At 44.4% G+C, this 25,787-nt stretch overlaps 1 protein-coding gene across 1 annotated transcript in view; it reads left to right on the top strand.

Moving 5' to 3' along the window:
• The window catches only part of CACNA1E (calcium voltage-gated channel subunit alpha1 E), a 1,379,194-nt gene that overhangs the window by 1,040,985 nt on the left and 312,422 nt on the right, over positions 1 to 25,787 (top strand). Inside the window, exon 33 of the mRNA XM_069233198.1 lies at positions 22,744 to 22,827. Within this exon, the coding sequence (XP_069089299.1) occupies positions 22,744 to 22,827 (84 nt within the window). The remainder of the gene's footprint in view (positions 1 to 22,743; positions 22,828 to 25,787) is intronic.

The raw sequence follows: 25,787 nt of genomic DNA, 5'->3' as shown, positions 1-25,787 counted from the left end.
CCTAACTCGATTAGAACTGCTGCATAACTGACACCTCAGCTCCCCTGGAGCAGCTACGAGCAGAGAGGGAAAAACATCTCAAACTGGTAGAGCTGCTGAGGGTCTATGATTATCATGCTTATATTACCCAGGCTCACGCTGAACGTGACAAGGCTGGGGGAATACTAGTGTGGCTTGCAAACACAGAGAAGAGAGGCTCACAATTCCTGTGGCTATGAGATATGGAGGACACCCTGGTTTACACACAGATCAATATTAACACAGCCTTTCTAACCTACTACACTGATCTCTGCATGCAACATAGACATGCTGCTGCCCAGGCCTTCCACAATTATAACATAGCTACCTGGACATACAGCTTACCCGAAGCCATTGCATCCTGTCTGGGCAGGGAGATCACAGTCCAGGAAATTTGTACAGAGGAGGCATTAGCTAGAGGCAAGGTACCCGGTTATGATTGGTTACCCATTGAATTCTGTACAATTTACTCAGACACCCTCACTTCTGTTCTGGCCACACTATGTAAGGCAGCCAGAGCCACAGTGTGCCTTCCTCCGATGATGAGAGATGACTTACTTATCCACCTCTTGAAGAAAGACAAAGGGTAGACACCAAGTAGCATGGTATAGGCCTTTCTCTATATTAAATGTGGATTATAAAATCTTAAATAGGATCCTGGTAAACAGATTACTCACCCATCTTGGTGAGCTTATCCACTGTGATCAATCAGATTTTATACCCAAGCAAGCACAGTCCCTCAAGCTCAGCAGCTAATACAAGTACTGCATATTTCACTAGTGGGTTCTCGTAAGGCAACCGCAATCTCCATTGACATAGGGAACATTTTGTCTTCCTACGGTGGGAGTTCCTTTATGTCATAATCACAAGCATGGGACTGGGAAGTGGGTTTTATTCTTGGATGAATGTATTGTACGCTTCTCCGCTGGCTCACAGCGGCTCCTTGCTGAGTGTATCGGGGTACACGTGAGGGTTGCCCTCCATCATCTGTGCTCTTCGCCATGGCTGTAAAGCCACTGGCCATCATGCTCTACACTAGCCAATACCACCAAAGCGTATTAGTGGACGGCCTCCGCTTATATATCTCCCTCCACGTAGACAACATTGGTATGTACTTACAGGGCGAGGGCTCCAATGTGGAGGTTGCCTTCTGGGCTACTATGGTGACCTATCAGGTCTCAGCGTGAATTTGGATAAGTCCAATGCATACCAGCTGAATGTCCCTACAAAACGCATGAAGCACTCCCAGAAATAGGGCATGGGCTTCGGGAGGAGCAGGTGAAATTCCAATACCTGAGCCTTCATATATACCACATCACAAAGGACTTAATAGAGGATAATGGTAGAGCAGCTTTAACCTTCCTTCGGCAGTCCATACAGTTCTGATTGACTCTTCCATTGTCCGTGATGGGAAGGGTTGCGCTGTCTAACATGAAGGTCCTCCCATATCTCCTGCACTACTTCACAGGGCTCCCTAATTCATCTTCCACAAGATTGACAGCTTAATAATTTATCTCATGTGGGGAACGGGCCACAGGAGGATTGAGCTGGCCAAGCTGCGACTTCCCACCGATGAAAGCGGCCTGGCAGTCCCTAATATGGAACTTCCTGTCTCACTGCACAGGTGAAATGGGTGGCCCATCAAAGAGATGCTGCTGGAATGGAGCTGCTCCTTGGACGCAATTCATCCCTACACACCCTACACATTTGAATTTGTTGACCAACCCAACAGAAGGAGCACTCTATTGGGCTCCTGCTTGACAAACTACAATTCACATGGGCCCTACAGTGTTGCACAGACGAGGGGCCCTTCTGTGAAAGAATTCCCTTTATTGGCTTTGCTTCAGCTTCCCCATGCCACTTTCTACGAAACGGAGCAGTGATGATTCCCATGTGTCGTATCTGGGGAGGGGAAGGCCAGAAGTCCCCAGAGCATGTCTGCCTATAAGCTAATTGCACTACAAATGGGAAACGGTAATTTGTTTTCCTGTGCTAAATCTATAGTGAGTGATATATGTGGACGGGGAAGCCCAAATGGCTGCCCTGCAAAAGTCAATCATCGATACACCAGCTCACTCAGCCCAGGCGATTCCCCTTGTGAGTTTTGCCTGTACTGATTCTGGAAGGATCTTACCTGAATTCTGGTAAGCTAATGAAATCACTGGCTTGATCCAATAACTTAAAGTAACTCTGGTTGTCTTTCTGTGCCTCTTTGCATTATCAAAATTCATAAATAAACTGCCCGACTGCCTATAATCAGTTCATCTTTGCAAATATATTTCCACCTCCCTTCTAATATCCAAAAGATGTACCTTTGAATCCTCCTCAGAAATAGGGTTAGGGCTTGGTACAGACACCACCACATCGTGTTCTCTGTAAAACATTACACAGACCTTGAGAATAAACCCCAACTTTAGTTTTAAGACAATTCTGTCCTAAAACATCCTTAAATCATAAGGATAACTAGGGAGGAAAAACGTAATTCACCCAATCTCCAAGCTGTGGTTATTGCCACTAGGAAGAAAACTTTCATAGTCAAAAACTTTTCTCCTACTTCCTCCAGTGGTTCAAACTGAGCTCCCTGAAGCCAAAAGTAAGATCCTACAGGGATATAGATCCTTCACCTTTGGTCAGCTCAAAGCCTGTCAACAGATGAGAAGTAAGTGATTCTTTACTGAACAATTTATTCAAAAGGGATCTAAAGGCTTTAATGGGCGACCATTGTAGCCCTAGCCTAGCAACAGATACATTTTTATAAAACCTCTTCTGTAAAAATTGGACACTATCTATTAAAGCATGACCAATGGTGACTGCATGGTTTCCTGGTATACTGTTTTTGGATGTTTGAACAGAAAGAGAAAAAGGTAAGGATAACCTTAAATTTATAAATCTATACTAAATAACTGAGACAACGGTAAGGATTCATTAGAAGACAGGGATAACTTAGAGGTAAAGTATACATGGATGTTATCCACTCCTCTTTTACTGCCATCACTCACATTAAAGGAAACAAGTGTCTCCTTGGCCAGTGGGAAAGAACTAAGATGACCGCTACCTTGTCTCTTTTAATCTTAGCCATAGTCTCTGTCAATGAGGAGCATTGGATGCAAAGCATATAGGATAGTCTTCAGTCAGGTGCATATGAGAGCATCTGTGCTAAATACTAGAAAAAGGGAAGCAGAAGTGTCTAATGATTCACAAATAAATCCATCTTTGGAACTCCAAACTTATGAAAAATCTGTTGAAGCACCAGCGGACTAAGCAAGTATCCCAGCGAGAATACGAACACTCAACTTTGATGTTCTGATTACACATTGTCTACCCACTAAATGTGGACTGCTCCGATTGACAGCAGGTTATTTTCTACCCAAGTACAGATCTGAAATATGGAGAGATCAAGAACCCTGGACCCTGTCCCAAATTGATGGCTGAGATATGGTTGTGTTACTGTATTGCTGTTCGAATCAGTAATGCTGCACCCTTTAAACTGCTTGGAAGTTTGAGCAGCTAACTAAACTGCTCTCATTTCCCCCCAGTTGGAGTGGTGAGCCACCTCTTCCCTGGATCAATGACCCTGAGTTGAATTGGATCCCAACATTTTCCCCCACTCAATCTGCTGGCAACTGTTAGTATCATTGATTCCAGTAAAGAGTACATGATTCCCAGCCTTATCACAATGGAGACTGCGACAATTGGAGTTGATTTCAAATGTTCTGAAAGATTTGGGTAGTCTCCTGAAAAGGAGGACAAATGCTGAAGAATGAGGAAGATCACCTATCAAAGGTGCATCCAAACCCATGAAATTACAAACCCATGGCATTACAGAGCTTCTGCCTGTAATCACAGTCAGTAGAAACAGTATTCCTAATATTTTCCAAAATAAACTGAACAGATATATTCCCTTGAACTGTATACTCACCATATTCTGCTGGGCATTTGGCCATTCCCAGGCAGTAGCACTGCTCCTTGAAAGTAGCTTGTGCAGATGTAAAAATAGCTCAGTTCACCATGACTCTGGGAGAAAGACTGCCCATGTCTGTCCTGACCCTGGCCCAAAATATTCCAAGCATTGTGTAAGTTGAAGGTGAGACTTAGAGAGACTGATTAGGAAACCAAAATCCACAAGTGTTTGAATGACAATTTCCAGGTCAATCATATTATGGCCAGTTAAAGTTGACTGAAGTTGAATACAGCACCAGACAAGGATGAATTCCAATAGATCTGCTGAGAAGGAGGACTATCCCAGGAGACAGAACTTTTGTAAAAACTCTTTGTGCAAAGGGGAGTACTCTGAACTACTGATAATGATTTTCTATGGTAAACCTGGGAAACGTCTGTTGATGAGAATATATAGATGTGCCCCTGAAGTTGTATCTTTGAGAGAAAATCTCCCTTTGGTATCAAAGGAATTACTTGTTAGAAGGAATTCATCTTGAAATGTGTTGTTCAAACAAACCTGTTCATCACCTTGAGGTCCATTACCATCCAGCATTCCCCTTATGACTTGTTCACTTGGAATACTTTAGAATAACATCCAAAACTTCTCTCCTGAGGTGGCACAAAAGAAGCTGTGTTCTCCTGAAAATCCTTTATCTTCATGTGATCTGTAGGCTATCGGATATGAAGGAAGTGAGAACCTGGAGGGATTGAAAAAAAGTCTATAAGATAGCTCCTTGATACTATTTCCAAGACCCACTTTTCTAAATTGAACAGGTTCCACTGTTCTTGAAATGGGGATAATCTTCCCCTACTTATTCCACATGAACCGCTGTCCCAGCATAATCAGGTAGAATGTTTCTGCTTTCCATTGTTCCCAGCATCTGAACAACAAGGAAAATTGTTTGAAAAATTTGTTTTTCTTTGATGATTTTATTCAAACATTTTTCTATCTTTTAAAAAAATACCTTGACTTATAGGGAAATGGAGTCATTCTGTTTTTACAGGATTTTTGCACAACTGCTTTAGGTTCTTCACACAAGAGTCTGTTACCTAAGGGATGTTGACCTAAGAAGACATTTGGAAAGCCTCTATCTTCCATCTTCTCACACATAAATGCATTCTAGCTGCCACCACACTACATGGTGCCATAAATTAAGCACTCTTGTTTTCAAAAGCAGTGTCGGTATTACCTGGACCTCCATGCAAGCCAACTATTGAAACCAATCTTCCTTTCTCCTGGATATTTGTAGTCAAAGTCTGAGAGTCTTTTACTAGAGATTGCAAAGCATAAACAGAATAGATTTTCTATGTCAATGATAGATTAAGCCAGCATTAGCTCCCTTTAAGGCAGACCCTGCTTTCTTATCTGTGTGGTCCGAAATTACAATGCTGTTAGTAACCAATGCAGCTTGACCTGTTAAATACACAAGAAGTATAATTGGCCAAAGAATGAGGAAGTTCCAGCTCACCCTTTGAAAAAGGATATAATCTTCCCGTGCCGTGAGGAATTAGAAGCCTGTCAGGGCCTCTACATTCTTTCCTAAATATTCCATAAATTGCTGACATCACTTGAACCTTAGTAATTAATGATCTGTAGATTTCCCAGAATCACTCCCAACTGGAACTTGATTGCTTTTTATCTGAGGGAAATTGTAAGACAGATCACTAATAAGAGATTACTAGTTGCAATTCCTCCTTGTTAATATACTTTCCCCAGTGGATGACGAATCACCAAGGAAACCCAAATCTTCATTTTAATCCAGAAAAGGCCGTGAGAAGACTACTGAAGAAGGTGAAGATGCAGCTAGAATGGAGTCATTTGAACCATCAGGTGAATCCTCAATGGGTAAGAACCTTACATACCTGTGTCTATTATAAGACTCAGAGAGAGACTAAACCATTGCCTACAGAGACTGTCTTGATATAGGAGGCAAATCAGCAGATTTACAGTGGTTTCTTTCCATTTTCATAGTCTTTCCTAAGAAAAGAGACAGGAGAATAATTATGTACTTTCTTTAAGTGTTTCTCCATTCTTTGGAGCATCAGAAACCAATGAGGAAGAGTCATAAAAACCCAAATATAGGATGGAGTGTCAGATCTCTGAAAATAGCTCAGAGGAAAGTGCCTAGGTAACTTCATACGTAGAGAAGACAGAAGACGTAGCTTTGGAAACCACACTCCTGCATGAAAGACACTTACATGGCTTTTCTAACTGCATGCTGTTATACCACTTTAGGGCCGGAAGGCCATGCTAACACTTTCAGGTCACAATAAGAAGAGCCCTATGAATACTCATGAGACTAGAGAGTAGGTGTCTGGTGACTATGGGGGTTATTACAACTTTGGAGGAGGTGTTAATCCGTCCCAAAAGTGACGGTAAAGTGACGGATATACCACCAGCCGTATTACGAGTTCCATAGGATATAATGGACTCGTAATACGGCTGGTGGTATATCCGTCCCTTTACCGTCACTTTTGGGACGGATTAACACCTCCTCCAAAGTTGTAATAACCCCCAAAGTGTTTTTTATGGCTCTTGCTTGCTTTCGTATTAGTTCACATCTGATATTGTTCCCTCAGCTTTATTGTTTTTCTCCTCCTTGGGCTCTCCGTTCATTCACCCTCATTGACTTTGATAGTACTTTTCTCCCGTCCTGCTTCATTTTGTGCCTTATCGTGAATCCTCTCCTGCAGTCTTGATTGGAAACTCATGACCACTCAACATTTACCTGAAATGGCAGAATCCGATCATCCATGGTTCTCGGGCAAATTTCCAGATTTGCCTGGGGTTAGAAACAGTGAGACTCCTCCACTCCCAGGCTAAGCGTTTATGTCCTGTCACCTTATGTTTATTTACACTGATTTTACTTCTGGGGCCATACTTACCTTTTCTTGTCTCTCTGTTCCTACAAGCCATGGTTCTGTAAACGTATGACAATGTGCCACCTGCAATCTGAGAGTCCAGCCAGCCCTTCCACCTCCAGTCGGTTGGCAAGAGAGTCCTTCTCTTTTCAACACATGCTTTTTTAGGTCGAGCATAGCAGCGCACACGCAATGCTTTTCCGACATGTTGGTATGTATCTGGACTTTTAATAACGCCCACCTCACGCCCATCACTATCACTCGTTCGTGGGCTTGCCCTTCAAAAATCCTTTGATGACATTGGTAAATGGTTTACGTTTGTCCCTCCTTGTGGAGGTTTTGTTACTGCCTTGGCTATCACCCCTGTTACATGACTAATCGCACTATTGCCGATAAGTTTGACTGCAAGTGAACTTCTTTTTCTTTTTGTGTCTCTCCTTATCGCTGATGCTCATGGTGGTCGTGGCGCCGGGAATCGGCTCGCTTATGTAAAACTGTTTTACTTTTGATTTTCAAATTATGTGGCAAGAAAAATCAGTTTAGGGGTTTACAATGCTAATAGCTCGACCTCGAGCAAATGCGATACCCACTGCATTGCAAATGCTTGTTATTTTAGCTCTGGGTTTCCTTTACGGTTCTGGATATTAATTACAGGCCGTGAGTTAACTCAAAAGAGAAGTTGGTGGGATTGGTCTCGGTATTCAGTTTCCGGTTATCCCAGGGTAATGACATAGGGTGGTCCTACAGAATGAGACTAAAAAAATGCCTGCCATTTTATGGAGTAATAATTAAGTATGCTCATATAATGAGAACAAAAATATAATTAGTACACAAGTTCAAATGAATCAGTTTCAACAGTAGGAATTTTCCATGCCATACCCTCATAAACTAGGCTATAAACAAGACAGTTGAAAATGGAACATGATATCAGACAAAAGATAATGGTTTAATTAATAGAAAAGAAGTTACCTGTCGCATCAATGTTTATTGACATGTACGGCGTCTTCCTCTTCTGGCTTCCGAAGCACGAACCATAGCCTAAAGCAGGAGGATCACTCATTGCGCACCACACCCCCTTTCCCCCCGCTATTGTTCCCAATCATAGGCTTTCAAGTGTGTTCTGCTGCACTGCTTCCCTTTCTTGTCGGGAGCATCCTGGCAGAAAACCTAGGCCCATATTTATACTTTTTGACGCTAAACTGCGCTAACGCAGTTTAGCGTCAAAAAATTTAGCGCCGTCTAACGCCATTCTGAAGCGCCATGCGGGCGCCGTATTTATGGAATGGCGTTAGCCGGCGCTAGCAGACCGGCGCTGCCTGGTGTGCGTGGAAAAAAAACACGTAGACCAGGCAGCGCCGGCGTAGGGGGAAAATGGCGTTAGGGCGTCTTAAAATGGGGCAAGTCAGGTTGAGGCAAAAAAAACGCCTCAACCCGATTTGCGCCATTTATTTCGACGCCCAGACGCCATTTAAATGACTCCTGTCTTAGTAAAGACAGGAGTCATGCCCCCTTGACCAATGGCCATGCCCAGGGGACTTATGTCCCCTGGGCATGGTCATTGGGCATAGTGGCATGTAGGGGGGCACAAATAAGGCCCCCCTATGCCACCAAAAAAAAATTTAAATATAAAAAATTATACTTACCTGAACTTACCTGAATGTCCCTGGGGTGGGTCCCTCCATCCTTGGGTGTCCTCCTGGGGTGGGCAGGGGTGGCAGGGGGGGTCCCTGGGGGCAGGGGAGGGCACCTGTGGGCTCATTTTGAGCCCACAGGCCCCTTAACGCCTACCCTGACCCAGGCGTTAAATAGTGGCGCAAATGCGGGGTTTTTTGACCCGCCAACTCCCGGGCGTGATTTTTGCCCGGGAGTATAAATACGACGCATTTGCGTCGCCGTCATTTTTTTAGACGGGAACGCCTTCCTTGCATCTCATTAACGCAAGGAAGGCGTTCACGCAAAAAAATGACGCTATTTGCCCATACTTTGGCGCTAGACGCGTCTAACGCCAAAGTATAAATATGGCGTTAGTTTTGCGCCGAATTTGTGTCGAAAAAAACGACGCTAATTCGGCGCAAACGGAGTATAAATACGGGCCCTAGTGCAATCTGCTGCCCGTACTCTATTAGGAAGAGGTGCACTACAATAAAGCAAATCATGGAAGCCCCCTTTTTACGCCTACTCTGAGTAGGCTTTAAAAGTGCAGTACAAAATGGCACAAGGAAATCTCTACGATTTCCTTTTGCCATTTTTCCGTTCCCCCTTTGCATACATTATGCCTGGCGCAAGCTTAATGTAGCGCAAAGGCGTACTGAGTGCCGCAATGCATGCATTGCAACACTTCGTAAATACAGCGCGGGGATTTTGGCCTCATTGGGCCACATTAATATCATAAATAATGACACTAATGTGGCGCAAGGTGGCACTAGGGGACTGTAAGTATACCCCTACGTCTTAATAAAATCAGTCAACTTGGCCACACATATATCATTTTCAAATAAAAGTGAGAGGCCATCCACTTACCTCTCCACAGAAAGAGATCGCAAAGCGCCCAAAAAACAGGCACCCGAAATAAACCGGATTTGTAAAGAGTGCAGGTGTAGTTCATGCATCTGGAGGCTGAATCTCCTAGGAAGGAAATTATCAAAGAAAAAAGTTTGGATAGGGAGCATGTGGAGCTGCAGGCAGTGCTTCAACTCATTCTAGCAAGAAATGGAACGTAAAAGGAGATGAGGTAAGGCTGTGTTCTGTTTTCAATAATTCGACTCAGAGGGTGTTGGCAGCTTAAGTGTGCTGCAGAGCTTAATTTGTGTCAGTGTTTGTTGGTGCCTCGCACTTAATTGTAAAAGTCCACAAAATGGTGGTGCTGTCTGTCTATTTTTCTTATTGGGCACTTTGATTTAACAAATACATATTTACAAAATAATTCTAAAACCGTTTAGCTCATTCTTATTGCTTGACCTGGGATTGTCCAAAATTCAGCATTTATAGGTGTTAATGTTTTATATTGGCATTGATGGAAGTTCCAGTCAGTAGTGCAATCTGCGTGGGACTTTGAGCAACACTTTGGACTCTGGCACTTATTTATTTTCATAGTAAGCACTGGCTGCCCGGGAGATAATAGAGCAAATAGGCTAAATATTTCTACAATATGGATGTTTGGAACAAGCTTTGAATCATGTTTATGGCTCCAAATGACATCCATCACTCTTTCTTCTCTGAGCTGTACGATTTATAAAACTAAAAAACAATTCATATCACATTTAATTTAATCAGGAGAAAGTGCACTCTGAACACTGAAATGGTCTACCAATTTTATGCCCAGATTAGGCATGTTGTCTCTTTTCCTAAACTCAGTTAACACTTTCTGGGGTCTAATTGCCCACTGTGACTAAAGTTAGACTATTTGCAATCATTCTTTTCCAGTTTCAGAGGGTGTTAAAAAACATAAAAGCCTTTAAACTGCTTTGTCCTGCTCCTTAGATATAGTTGTCCCTCTCTTCCAGCACCGCAACCTCTCAGTTGGCCCTTATGCTGACTGCCAGCCCTTTGGTTCCCTCTTAGAGCAACGGTGCCGAACCGGTAACTCTCCATGCTTCACCAGCCATCAGACTCACTTTTTGGCAGCTTGTACATGCCACCTCCTTTTGTACTGACCCCAACATTGCTTGTGGAAGCCTGTCAAATTGCCCATGAAACAGCTCTAAAGACCTCCCATCTGGCTTTTGAATCCTTAGTGAAGAAAACTTCAAGAGGCTCCTAGATCCCCTTTGCTGGCTTTCCAACCTTCAGGGTTGATCTCCAAATCTGTACTTCTATACTTCCTGACACTTACAAGACTTTTAATCACCCACTGCTCCCCTCTGCTGCCAGCATTCAACATACCTCATACATCCTTTTCTGTGTTGGCTATCAAGGCACCACTGCCATCCTTGGACTTTACAGTCCTTTGCCAGGTATAAGAGTCAGGTATTTCTGCCAGCTGCCCTTTATACCATCTTGCTAACCCTTGGGGCCCATGCTGCCTCGCTAACTACTTTTACATGCCTCTTCTCTTGCTGACCTTCTGAATTATGGTGGTCACCCTGAGATCCTTTTTAATAACAATCAAAGCCACTTTCCCCTGTATCAGCTCTCAAGGGCAGCACTGCAAGCCTTCAGGTTTCTTCTGCTGAGTTGAGTCCCAATCACAATTCTGAGAGCACCCCTATTCACCCCCTACCACAACTCCCAGAGTCAGACGTTGGAGCCTCTATATAATCCTTGCCAACATTTCAATCACTGTGCCAACCCTGTGTTGACCATTTGAAATCTGACACTGTCAGTCGCTGCTATTTTTGCAATAAGTCACCATCTACCAGCTCTCAGTGCACCTATATCTGTCTTTAAAGATTCTCTTGTAGTCCTCAGATCCTCTGCTGTCTCCGTCTGCTTTAGAGCAGCATGTCAAAATATCTATTTTTATATTTTTAACCTAAAAACATATTGAATACATAATATGCTGTTGTTAAAGTAACTATATATATATATATTGACTACTCTTAACTCCATATCTACATACCATAGAGGGTTTATGTGCTGCCCTTTACCACTGAAATATTACCAGTAATGAAAGCAGGCTGTGGTGCATAATCTTTTTACCCCGCACTACATTTCAACCCCGAGTGAAGACCCTCTCCAAAGGTGCCAAATTCAAGCAAATAAGTTTTGAAAACTCCTGTTCTGCACCACTATGATTGATATACTGGTCTCCTGGAAGGAAATACTAATATATGTTTTTAGAAGAATAAAAAACTAGAATGGCATTCAGCAGGCTGATCAATCCAACTTCGTAAATGGCCTCCTAGGAGACCATTTTATCTAGGTTGGCTAGTTCATTTATTTCTACTTCCCCTCCCCTTTTTAAGAAGGGATGGGTCCCCCGCCTCAGCTCCCCTGCCTAGTCCTCCTCATTTCCTCACATCTTCTAATTTTCTTGGAGGAGAACTCTGCCCAAACCACTCTTCCCTATCTCCATCCTCCTAATTCACATCTCCGTCCCACGGGCAGTGTGGCCTTCACTCCTCCTCTAACCTATTTCCATTTTTCCACTGGCACTGCTCCCCGTTTCCCTTATTCACTTTTACTTCTCTTTTTTTCTCTATTGCTCTGTTCCTCCCTTTCTAAATTGCATCTGACATTTAAGAAAGAATACTGTGCTCTGTTTTGGGTTCTTTACCCCCTGTGATGTTGATGCTTACATGATGAGGGGAGTGGACATGTCATCATTCTATTGCGTGGTAAGATTGTGTAGAAGGTTAGTCATTTGTAGATTCAATTTTTTTCAGTTATTCTGGAAAGGTTGTTGGATCTGGGCTTCTACTGTAGAGCTGTACCATTAAAGGTAATTCTCACCTGGAATTATGGTATCACCTTTGTATCTTTACACCCCCTTAGGAGACAATAAGGATCCCTCTTCAGGTAGCTACTCTTACCCAATGCTGTCTGTTCACACTTTCAAGATTCAGAAAAAAGATAAGCACAAAACAAGGTAGTGGGAGAAAAGAGAAATTGAACAAGAGAGAAAAAAGCACTGGACGCTGGTGTCTTTTATAGCACTTCAACACCAGTATACTCACTGTTGTAATCTGGTCTATGCAGGATCTATCTTTGTGTAAGCCAGCTTGCTGGTCTCACAACTGAGAGTCAACTTGTTCCTTCATTCTGTTCACAATCCCTCTGTTGAACATTTTGTCTAGGGTTGATAAAAGAGTTATCCATTTGTAGTGTGCGTAGTTACTCAGGTCACTTTTCTTGGGGACCTTGATGAGGTATCCCTCCTTCCAATCTGATAGCACCTTTTCCTCTTCTCAGATCCTTCCAAACATGGGGTAGAGCATGTCTATGATGTTTCAATGCCTGCCTTCAGTGTCTCTGTAGGAATGTTGTAAGGCCCTGCTGCCTTCTCATTTCTCAAATATTTGCTGGTTTGCCCCATTTCTTATTGGGTTGGTCTGCTGCAGTTGATTGGTAAGTACTTGTCAGGTGGCTGAATGTCTGGGGGAGACTACTACGCAGGCTGGTTCAGCAGTTTTTCAAAGTGCTCCATTCATCCTGGTTATTGGCTTTTGTTAAACATGATTGTCTTCCCAGCTTTGTCTTTAACAGGTCTTTCTGGCTTGCTGTATCTGCTGATGGATTTCCTTGTTATGTTGTGGACTTCTTCAGAGTTTTCATGGTTGCTGCTTCCAGGTCTTCTGTGTCAAGACCTTTAATCAATCTTCGCTTGTGTGCTCTTAAGCTACTCTTTGCTCTCTTAAGCTTCTCTTTGCTTCCTTGCTGGTTTTCATTTATTCGCCTTGAGATTTCGCCTTTTCTGTTCTTGTTCGGCTTCTGTTGTTTCTCTTTCTCTCTTGGATTTTTTGGATAGTCTTGGTGGAGATCTATTCTTTATGTTGGTGTTTCTTGGTACCCAGTGCCTCCCGACAGGTTGATGTCACTTGTACTTTGATCTTCTCCCACTGACTTTTTAGTGGGCCTCTGTTGTCCTGTAGTTGTTGCAGGTCTTGAAACGTGTTACTGAGGATGACTGAGTATTCACTTCATTTATGTGCATCTTTGAGTAGGGTGATGTTATATCCCTAGCATTGATGTGTCAGTTCCATCCGTGCTTTCTTCAGCTTTACCTTTAGCTGGTCACAGCAAAGTGATGGTCTATTGCCACATTCCCTTCTTTCATCACTCTCATATCCTGAAGGGACCTCTAGAACTTATTGGCAATGCAGACATGGTTGATCTGATTCTCCATTGAATGGTTACTCGTGACTTCTTCGTACCCAGTGTTGTCACAGTGTTGTGGCATTGAGGCCCCCCGTCAGAATGATGATGTCTCTGTCAAGGCATTTCTTCCGGATGGATTGGAGTCTGATGTAAAATTGTTCTTTTTCCTCTTCTTTGGTTTTCTTTGAAAGAGACATTACTGTAAGGAAATGCATCAATGTGTTCACTTCGTTTGTTTACTACAGTGTTACTACTGGATAAACTTCAACGTTTTTAATCTTTTTCAGTCAGGTAGCTCAAACAACCCAGTCAACTAGAGAAAAACAGGTAAATCATTAATAAACATGCAGACATACAGATATCAGGAAAACAAACATTTTACTCTCTAAAGCAAAGTACATGCCCGGGTTCCTTATACAAAAGAGTTCCATAGGGATTGGGTGAGCTGAGAAGATTGCTACATATATCTTTGAGATTTCCTTGCGCCATTTTTTACGGCACTTTTAATGTCTGTTCAAGAGCAGGCGTTAAAAGGGGTCTTCTGTTCTTTAGAATGGGGCCCTATGTACTCTGCAGGATTAGTGCCAATATTTTGGCGCTACTCTTGCAGAGTACATCAAAAGTGTCATGAGAAATTACACTGTTTCCCCCTACCATGCGTCATGGTGCGGTGTATTTTAAATACGGGGCACACATAGTAGCGGTAGGGGGTGCTAAGGGGTGCAGGGAAAGTGGTGCTGCGCTGGGTGCAGCGTCACCTTCCATAAATGTGCCCCTCAGTGCCTGTGAATACCTCCAGAAGGAATCCCACTGTGCACAAGCATGATCGGGCAATAACTACCTGCCTAACAATTCTGAAGGCATACAGTAGAATCTACTTTATCACCAGCGCACAAACTGGGACTCTAGTAGCTTATGAGTATTAATAACATAAATAGCCAACCAATACACTTTTAAGGACGGTAATGTCTCTATCTTCCCTTCATCCGTTTCGCGCATAATATGGAGTCTTACACTGCCTGTAAAGTGAAAGGAAGGTTTAAACACATAGGCCCTCATTATGACCTTGGCGGGAGGCTACAGCCGCCCGCCAAGATCTGACAGCTGGGCGGCCGCCAATGCGGCCGCACCCACTCTGCGGTCATTATGAGATCCCCGCTGGGCCGCAACATAGGAGCCGGCTCCAAATGGAGCCGGCGGTGTTGCGGCCGTTCGACGAGTGCAGTTGCACCCGTCGTGATTTTCACTGTCTGCATAGCAGACAGTGAAAAGCTGCATGGGGACCCCAGGTGCCCCGCGCCTCCCCGTACCGCCAGCCTTTTCCTGGCGGTTCAAACCACCAGGAAAAGGCTGGCGGTAGGGGGACTCGTAATCCCCTGGGCAGCGCTTCCGCCGCGGTCGTAATGACCAGGGAAGCACCGCCAGCCTGTTGGAGGTGCTTCCGTCATTTCAGCCCTGGCGGTCTTGTACCGCCAGGGTTGTAATGACCCCCATAGTGATAACGACATTGGAATTTCACTAGTAGGCCTTACCTTATCTCACAAAATGTGGGGGAGGACAACATGTACACGTGTGCTCATTAGACTTCTTAACGAACTTCGGCATTTCAGGCAGTATTGCATATTTAGTAATCAGAATAAACCAATAAAAACATCTATGGCGTTTTAAGGGCCTGATTGACAAAGGCACTTGCAGATTTAATTTGAACTTTAGTACACATATACTTACATTTACGAGTGTTAAAGTCACGTTTTTTTAATTACAAACAGTGAATGAATTTATTATTGTAAATCAGTTTGCTCACACATATTTCACTAGTACCAGTAATATTTGGACTTATTGTGTAGTATTATGTATGATAATATTTGCTCCCAGTGGTGAGCTGTGAATGGGGATGACTGCCTGCCTAAATATATAAACCTACAATTTTTCAAGTACATTGGTACTCATAAAGATTTTACAGGCAGAAGTCCACCCTGGATGGAACTGAAGGTTTACTTGTTTGAAGTGCAGGCTGAAAACCATATCAAGGGGAAAATGGTAAGGAAACACAGGCCCATATTTATACTTTTTGACGCACAACTGCGCCAACGCAGTTGTGCGTCAAAAATATTACCGCCTGCTAACGCCATTCCAACGCGCCATGCGGGCGCCTTATCTATGGAATGACGTTAGCCGGCGCTGTTGACTGGTGTGCGTCCAAAAAAATGACTCACACCAGGCAGCGCCGGCGTATGGGAAAATGGGGGTTATGCGTCAAAAAATGGTGCACGTCAGGTCTGAGGCAAAATTCAGGCCTCAAACCGGATTTGCGCCATTTTTTTTGAAGCCCAGCCTCCATTGGCATGACTCCTGTCTTAGCAAAGACAGGAGTCATGCCCCCTTGCCCAATGGCCATGCCCAGGGGACTTATGTCCCCTGGGCATGGTCATTGGGCATAGTGGCATGTAGGGGGACCCAAATCAGGCCCCCCTATGCACAAAAAAAATCGGAAAAAAATACTTACCCGAACTTACCTTTACTTCCCTGGGATGGGTCCCTCCATCCTTGGGTGTCCTCCTGGGGTGGGCAAGGGTGGCAGGGGGTGTCCCTGGGGGCAGGGGAGGGCACCTCTGGGCTCCTTCCGAGCCCACAGGTCCCTTAACACCTGCCCTGACCCAGGCGTTAAAAAACGGCGCACATCAGGCTGTGCGCCGTTTTTTAAGGCCCACCCCCTCCTGTGCGTCAAAATGACGTCAGAGTATAAATAAGGGGCACAGGCCTTAAAGTAATTTTTTGGAAGGGAACGCCTACCTTGCATATAATTAACGCAAGGCTGGTTCCCCCTTCCAAAAAATGACGCACATGGTGGAATTTTGACACCCGCGGGGTCGGACGTCAAAGTATAAATATGGGGCAGGGTTTGTGCCGATTGTGCGTCAAAAATTTTGAAGCCCATTCGGCGCACACAGAGTATAAATATGCCCCACAGTGTGTGTGGGAACATGGTGCTTCCACATCAAAAAATGTCATTTGAGAAAATAAATGAAGTGAGTAAGTGCACATCCATAAATATACACCTAGGTTTATGAATGCAAAAATACTTTTACATTCAAGTAACTTGGAGTTCACAAACGATTTCCGAGTTACTATGACTGTCACAGTTTCCCTGGAGTACTCCTTATTTCCTTTGTAAATTCCAAAATCTTTAGAAATTTAATCTAAATGCAAGCGGAAGTCTAAAGGAATAAATTTCTGCTTTTTTAAAGAATCAGGCCCAATATGTTGTGTTGTTTGTCACTTTATTTGAGCCTTATGGTGCAGTTTAGTTTGTTAGATGAGTCCAGTGAAAGTGTGATTCTTTTAAGTTCACCCGTAGAGTTGGTTGTGTTGCAGAAGCATCTGATATTCCCACTTGATTTGACCTTCGCTCAGGCAATATTGTTCTGAATCTAACTGGTGCATCTCTCTGTCATAGTTATTTCTTTTAATCAGTTTGTTAGCTCACCTAAAATCCTGAGTTCATTTAGTAGCCCACTTGATTGTGACAAGGGTCCTCATAAGGCACATTTATTGCCCTGAACTTTTCGTGGTTAACATTGCCGACTCTCTTGATGTTCTTGAATGAGTTTGGGGTATTCCTCTGACTCTTCCTCCGTAGTCTGCTAGTTGATCCGCAGACGAGACGCAGGTAGGATCACAAGAAGGGGAACAAACCAATCACTCATCGGTAACTCTGATAGCTGTCACAGAGGGGATCAATAGGGCCCAGCTATTGGCGTGGGGACCATAGGGAACAAAAGGCCGGCATGGGTACTAACACCTGACCTTTTCAGGGCAATCAAATCCCAAGTGCGCGCACCTCCACGCTTACACAAGTGGCTGTCAAAACTTGCACTGATAAGATAACAGAATGACAGGTACATCTGCCCTCAGATCCACAAGACAGGAGCTCCTCAAATAACACTGACAGCGAACCCTAGGTTGGTTCATCCAATGACAAGGGATACAAGGGGAAGCCACCCAATTACCATCCTCGCCAGCAGCAATTACCCAGCCGGCTAACTGATTCAGCACACACGTCTCCTTGGAATCAAGCAAGCCACCCCCTATATAATCCAGAAAAACCCCAATGAGAGGTAGAGTCATGCAATATGAGAGAAAGGGATCTCAGACATACTGGGGTGGCTGACAAGCTCGATCTAGCGTTCATCACGCACTACACCCCCAAACAGGGCTCATGACATATTAAACAGAGGAAACACTGTGTTTTTTTCAACATATTCGAGCACTGAACCCAATAACTTCTGATGAAATCATCTCTGTAGAGTTTGCAGCAATCACAGGGAAAAGCTCCAGAGATGCCACAAAAACCATGTGGCAAAATGCCGATCTCATTGATGCCATCCTGATGGAATCAAAGACCTTTGAGGACAGGGGGATCGAACTCCTAAAATTACATCCATCTAAATATCCCCATGTGCTACTCCCACACGTGAGACCAAGATCACAAAGTTAATGTTTAAAAGGGGCATAGGGTGCCCCCAACAAATGGGTGCCTAGTGCCTCAAAAGCCTCAAATATCCTGGAAGTAAAAGTTGCTCACAACCAAAGAATGGTAACTTACACAACTATCAGCAGTGAAATTGATACTTAGAACCAGCAGATCTTATCTCACAGGGGGACTCGTGAGACATATCTCTAGCCATAATAATGCAGTAAAAAAACAAACTCGGCAAACCCTAGAAGAGTCCAAACTCACAATAACTTCATGGAATGTGGCAGAAGTGAAGACTGTGCTGAACAGTAAATTGGCAGTGACCTTTCTGCACAGAAGTGACATTATCTCTTTGCAGGAAACGTGGGCATCCACCCCAACAGTTAATCACGGCTTCTATGAGCTGTTCAAACCAGCAATAAAATTCAGTCTATTTGGCAGACCCTCGGAGACCAATAAATTTTCATCAAACAGAATGGCACGATCAAAGCTGTGCCTCTCGTACAAAAATCTCTGGCTCTGCAAGTGGCAGTAGTCACAGGGCTGATCATTGGCCACATAAAGACTCCTCTGCTTTTGATTAACTTTTACATAACATGCCTAAAATTTCAAAACAACACGCAGCGGAGGTGCTCTGTACAAGTTTGAAATCACTCTTCTTGGAATACACCTCGCATGAAGTCTTCTTGACAGGTGCCTTCAATATAAAGGATCTGGGAACCAACAGAGTTGCTGTCATAAATTCCAAGCTTTAAGAGAAAATTAATTCTCTCTTGAGCACCTATAAACTAGTCTCAGTGGAACAAGTGTTCAAGGCCACTAGCCAAAGCACTATTTCCTCTGACATTTAGGGGTATCTCGACAATCGATTATATGTTTTTGCCAGAAAATGTAGCCAGCCATCTTACAGTCTTTGAGTTACACAACAGGAGAGAAAGCGATCACAATCCTCTGACACAACTGTGAAATACTGGGCTGTAGGATCTTCCACAGACATTGAAGCATCTAAACTAACCAGAAAGTTGAAATAGAGGATGGCAGATACCACTGCATGGATGAATGGCTCCTCAAGGTCACAACAGCAATAAAAACAGCAAAGGATCCTAATGAAGCATGCAAGGCACATAAAAAGGCAGTTTGGGAACTGAAGAAATCCAAGGTAGAGAAGGAATAGATAAAAGTCCACGGAATGCTTCATGAAAGAGGTCTAGGTCATTTCTGGAACTATGTCAGCAACCTAAAATGACCATACCGTACTAGAGAACACGGAATTCTGGAAGGAGACTGGGTAACACACATAGCAGTGCTATTTTGAAGCCACTGGATGGCCTCAGCAGACCTGGAAAATGTGGAAAGGGACACCTTGTCGTCCTAGAACCAGTCAGCTCTCACAAACCCAGCCCATGTCTGTAAACTTATCAAGGAGATGAAAAACAACAGAGCGCAATGTGCAGTGGAGGCCAATTTTCTCTACAACCAAGCTTTTGTTACTGCCCAAATCCCAGAGGCTTGGAGGGGCTTGATCTTCTGCCCAATCTTTAAAAAGGAGGACTCATCAGAGACATCAAATTACCAACTGATAGCTTTGTTAGACCTAGAGACAAAAACCTACGCTCGATTACTGCTTAAGGAGTTAGAAGTCTGGGTGCAGGACAACAAGGTACTCCCTTTATTTCAAACAGGTTTTCGGGCAGCGGCATCAACCATAGGCAACATCATAGCTCATACCGCTCTGAGCTAGCTAGCAGTCCAAAGGAAACAGCTTCCTCTTTTCTCTTTGTTATTGACTATAGCGCCGCTTTTGATAAAGTCAATCGATCAACGTTATTGAGAAAATTGAGCATGTTGGGCATCCCTCCTATCCTCCTAAGCGCTATAGTTTCCCTCTACTCTCATATTTGGGTTTGCATTAAAACTGGACCTTACACTGCCACCCCCAGAATCCATACCCATGGTGGGTTGAAACAGGGATGCATTCTTGTCCTGCTTCTTTTCAACCAATACATGGCAGACATGGGGAGAGTCTTGGCAGACTATAGATCGGTACCCCCAAAGAGGTGGCCATAGGACCCTACAAATTCTACAGTATGCTGACAATACCATCACAATGGTCCATACAAGAACGGGTCTGCAGCTTGCATTAAACAGTCTCCACACCTATATCGAACTGAACTTTCTAAAGATCTACCAAGACAAAATCAAGGTCATAATATTTGGGCATCACAAGAAATTATCATGGTTTATAGAGGCAAATACAATTAAAACGACAAAGAACTATAACTAACTGGGGCTCTAGTTCTCTGAAACAATGAAACCCACTGCGCACAAAGCTTTGTTAAAAAGGAAAGCAACATCTATTATGTACAGGCTCGCAAACCTGAACAAAAATTTTAAAAGCGCCACTGCAACTCTCATCCTGAAAGCTATTAAGGCCTACCTATTTCCGACATTCCATTATGGACACCAGGCATTCCCAGACAGCTGCGCTACTACTTTGGACCTCCTGCAGACTCTAGGATATAAAAAGGTGTTTTTAACTACCCAGATATCTGAGAAGATCCAGAATCTGCCTGGAATTCGGATTGACAAGCCAACAACTAGCCTGTGCCTCAGATAATCTGAAACAATTGCATATTAAAAGCTTCATCAAACTCTTTGAAAGCTTGTTTAAAAGACACGTTTGAGAGGCCAAGGTCCGCATATCAGCAGCAAGTGCAGAAGGCGATCCAATCCCTTCAAATAGAAACAGCAGCCTTGGCACTTGACTCTCTGGATCTCTCATCATGGAATAGGGTAATTAATTAACAAACAGGTGCATCTCGTATCATTCCAGGAAGACATTGCATCATTTCGCGCATCTGATATTCTATGCCCCTTGAACTTGTCATACCTTATGGGAAAACGTCAGCCCTATCTCCTTGAGGCCATCAAACCCCACACATGTAAAGACAGTATGGGGGTCATTCCTACCCTGGCGGTCTATGACCGCCAGGGTAGGTGACGGAGGAAGCACCGCCAACAGGCTGGCGGTGCTTCCGGGGGCATTCTGACCGCGGCGGTAAAGCAGCGGTCAGAAACGGGAAACCGGCGTTGTCCCGCCAGTTTCCCGCTGCCCCAGGGAATCCTCCACGGCGGCGCTGCTTGCAGCGCCGCCATGGGGATTCCGACCCCCTTACCGCCATCCTGTTCCTGGTGGTTTTCACCGCCAGGAACAGGATGGCGGGAACGGGTGTCGTGGGGCCCCTGGGGGCCCCTGCACTGCCCATGCCACTGGCATGGGCAGTGCAGGGGCCCCCTAACAGGGCCCCATTAAGATTTTCAGTGTCTGCTATGCAGACACTGAAAATCGCAACGGGTGACACTGCACCCGTCCCACCTCTTCCACTCCGCCGGCTCCATTCGGAGCCGGCATCCTCGTGAAAGGGGGTTTCCCGCTGGGCGGGCGGGCGGCCTTCTGGCGGTCGCCCGCCAGCCCAGCGGGAAACTCAGAATGACCTCCGCGGTCTTTTGACCGCGGTACGGTCTTCTGGCGGTTCCCGCTTGGCCCTTCCTTGCTGGGAAAGAAAGGAGCTTGCAGGCTCAGCGACTTTAGTAAATAACCCTGGCTCCATTTACTGTGCTGCTGCACTGCCTTAGAGGCCGCTAGGAGGTCGCTGTTCAAGCCCGTATTTCTATTAAAGGGGGTCTGGACCTGCCAGGAGGCCTCTGCGGTATGTTTTGCACAAACAGATGTAAGATCCTTGGCAAGATATGCCAAATATGGTAAAAAAAACTCATGGCTCTTCGCCGCCCGGAACACATGGGAATTAGGCCTACTCAGTTTACTCAAAAATTTATAACAGACTACATGACCATCACTTAGCTGTTCTGTAATGTCTACCTTTGTTGGCGGCACAATACTTTGAGGCTTCTCGGCCCTAACGGGTGAGTTGCACCCTTTTAATCTGTTTTGTATGCTCTTATCGCATCTTATGCGGCCGCAGCTGGTCAAGTATTGAAGATAACTTGCATGCAAAGACAACTCCTGGACGTACTCTGTGGTCCATAATGCATTTAATGACTATATAGCTTTCTGTGACCAACGTTTAACCGGCACCGGCAGCATTTTAATTTGGATTTTTTTTCTTTTACTTTCTGTTTTAACCTTTTTGCAACGGTTTTAAGTACTCATGTATCTTTAGAAAAACTGAAACTGAAAACTGGTCTCTTAGGTTCAGTTGTTTTTCTCACTGCCATTTTGTTTTGGTGATTTCACAATGTTTATTGTTTTACATGACTTTTTATTCATTTTGATTGGCAATGGATCAGCAGTGTTTTGGAGTAATGGTCTCCGCTTTCATGCTGAGATAGGAAGGCGGGCTATGGATTTATTTGGTGCAGTGCACACCGTTTGCTTTAAACTTGCATAAAACGTCGATCCTTAGTTGTGTGCTGTCTGTGGTCGCTTCCAGGGCCTTGTGAGGCCATCGTGATTTCCTGCACAGGTTTTTCAGTAGTTAAATGCAAATAAGCACCAGCCCGTTTGGCAGCTTCAAATCTGTTGGTTTGAGCATTGGATATCCATGTTCAGTGAAGTTTAATAATGGGGTAACACTGCAACGTTCTGTCAGTCTCATCTCTGTCTAATCTGGTTTTAGAAATATTGTGAGATATGTTCACTTCAGCTTTGCTCCTTTTTTGTCTCATTTTAGAACTATTTCCGAGACACATGGAACATATTTGACTTCATCACGGTGATTGGCAGTATAACAGAAATAATCCTTACTGACAGCAAGGTAAGAGCCATTGAATCCATTGTGGTGCCTGAAATTGCTATCTGTAGTAGAGGGGCATTCTCACACTGAGTAACCAAACTCCAGTACATATCATTGGGTTGCCATTATGTTTTTGCATCTTCTAGCACTCTCCAGCTCTTGTGTTTGAATGAAAATGCTCATCAAATTAAACATGCTCTACACCGTCATGTAGCAAATTTTACAGTACGTTTGACAGACACCACTCATTTCTGGCAAGAAAAGCGGTGGTAGCCAGAAATTCCACTCTTCCTCGTTTCCCAACGATTTGGAAAACTGATGATGGATCAGAAAACATCTATAAAGAAAGTGGTAACTTGAAACCTTTTGGGAAAAGTGTCCGATGCGCCAGCATCCAGCCATCTCTGCAACACCCACCCCTACGTTTGCCTCACTATTCACCACCTTCTAGTAGCTGTTTTTACCAACTATCAAGCAGATTTCTCTGGCACCTTTTTTAAGCAATGCTCTTTAAGTCTGGATTGACAACCGATCTGTCTGTATTTCCTAATGCTTACAGTGTACAAATGGCAGCTTTTGGGTTACCCTCCATCAATTATTGGCTTGACTAGACCTGCCTCTTTCAGACATTGGCTTTGGGCAATGTCAATCACTTCGCAAATCAACTCTGAGGGGCATATTTATACTCTTGGCGCCGAATGTAAGTCAACAATTTTGATGCATATTCGGCGCAAACTGTGCACCATATTTACACTATGACGCCCGAGTCCGCGGACGTCAAAATTCCTTTGTGTGCGTCATTTTTTGGATGCCGGAAACTGCCTTGCGTTAATGACATGCAAGGTAGGCGATCCCGCCTCAAAAATGATTTTAAGGCCTGTGTGCCTTATTTATACTCCAGTGTCATTTTGACACACAGGAGGGGGCGGGCCTTACAAAACGGCGCACAGCCTGATGAGCGTGTTTTTTTAATGCCTGGGTGAGGGTAGGCATTGATGGACCTGTGGGCTCACTTCCATGTTCTCTGACCATGGAAGGAGTCCAGAGGTGCCCTTCCCTGCCCCCAGGGACACCCCCTGCCACCCTCGCCCACCCCTGGAGGACACCCATGGATGGGGGACCCATCACAGGTAAGTTCAGGTAAGTATTTTTTTTATTTTTTTTAAAGTGGCATGGGGGGCCTAATTTGGGCATTCACCTTCCATGCTTGTCATTATACCATTCACAATGAGTTTCAAACATTGCACTTAGGGCTATATTTATGGCCAAGTCATGCAGTGCAGTGGAGCAGACCACCTTTACTCTGCTGTACTGCGTGACAGGGAAAGGGCAGGAATGCGCCATATTTAAGGCAATATGGCTAATTCCTGTCCTTTCCTCCCTTCTGGTGCACTATAGGCTGCCTAGCGACAATGCAGGCACCGTTGCCCAGTGGTGCAAGGGTGCCTGCATTGCATGCAGGATTGTTTTGTGTAGGAAGCGGCACCTTCCTGCACAGCAACAATCCCCTGAGGCTTTTTCTTCTTTCTATGTGTGCTGCAGAATGCAGACCGCTATTTCACAGGATCACTCCTCACACACAGAGCTGATTCCAATGCTAGTCCCATTTCGGAGTTTCCCTGTACAGACAGCTCAACAGCTATGTCAACTACTTAAAGTAGCCATTGAGGAGATTTTTCGTGCTGCATTGGATCTGTATGGAGTGCCTCTAGGGTCCAAGGATCTGAGGGGGCCCCCAGTCGGGTTACAGTCAGCAGTTCCATCATCAACACCAACTGTGCCCCTCAACCTTGCATGAAGGTCGACCCCTTCCGTGAGGTTGGCACTGCTGACTTGAGCACAACCCGTGATTCCACCCTTTGCATCACAACCAATGACGCCAGCTCTGATATCAATGCTGATACTGACATCACTAATGCTGGATATGCAACCAATAGTTTGATCAGATTCAGAGATACATGTCTCAGTACCCAGGACCCAATATTATGCTAAAAGAGACACTTATGCTCCACAGCACAACACTGGGTGTACTGATTATGACAAAAAACAACCAGTATGAGGATGATGGCAACAGATTTGATGACCTCCAGTATGCCAGTGGCCTGGATTCTTTGCTTGACATTGGCCCTCCCCCCTTAATCCTATGGGTAATGATGAGTCCACTTTCTTTTTGACAGTAAGAGAGGCTGAGGTGTTAGATTTTACTTTTTCCACTCAAGAGGTTAAGACTAATATGCTGACAGAGTTCCTCAGCCCAGCACAATCCAACAAGAACCACTTCTTCCCTTTAATTAAATCTTGACATATTTTTTTGTGGGCACCTGGGCCAGGTCAGGATCTTGCCCATCAGTAAATAGGCAAGTGGCAAGGCAGCTTAGGCCTGCTACTGGAGATCCTTCTCCAGCACTTGTTGTCTGGTAATCATCTGAACACATACAGCCCTTGAGTGCACAGTTATCAGATTTTCTCCAATTGTGTCTGGTTTTAGCCCAGCAAGGCGTTGCCATGCTAAAAGTTACTTTTCGGCCTTACTAAGTTTACTTGATCAACTATCCCTTTTCAAGTCACCTATTATTTAAGAGGCTAATCCACATGATCTTGCCAACACCATTTGTAATGCTGAAGTGAGACTTTAATACTCACCTGATGTGCACTCCCTTCAAGCTAATGGGCATTTGTCCTCCATGTCTGCTTACCATCAAAACAGTATTCCCTATTGCTTTAACATCGGCCAGGCAAATGAGTGAACTCCATGTGCTGTCTGTCGTCCCATCACAGACATTCTTCTTTCTGCATAAATTGGACCTCCGGACAAAAGAGGCATTCCTGCCCTAGGTAGTCATGCCCTTCTATATAGGGCAATTCATCTCCTTACTGGTTTCCTGTGCACCACCATGGCTTCATTGCCTCGATCCTAAGAGAGCACTTCTCTGTGGCTTGAACTAGAGAGTTGCAGGAAGACAACCAACTTCTTGTCCATT

This window comes from Pleurodeles waltl, chromosome 4_2 (genome assembly GCF_031143425.1).
Source record: "Pleurodeles waltl isolate 20211129_DDA chromosome 4_2, aPleWal1.hap1.20221129, whole genome shotgun sequence".
NCBI lineage: Eukaryota > Metazoa > Chordata > Amphibia > Caudata > Salamandridae > Pleurodeles > Pleurodeles waltl.
This window is presented reverse-complemented; position numbering and strand designations above follow the sequence as displayed.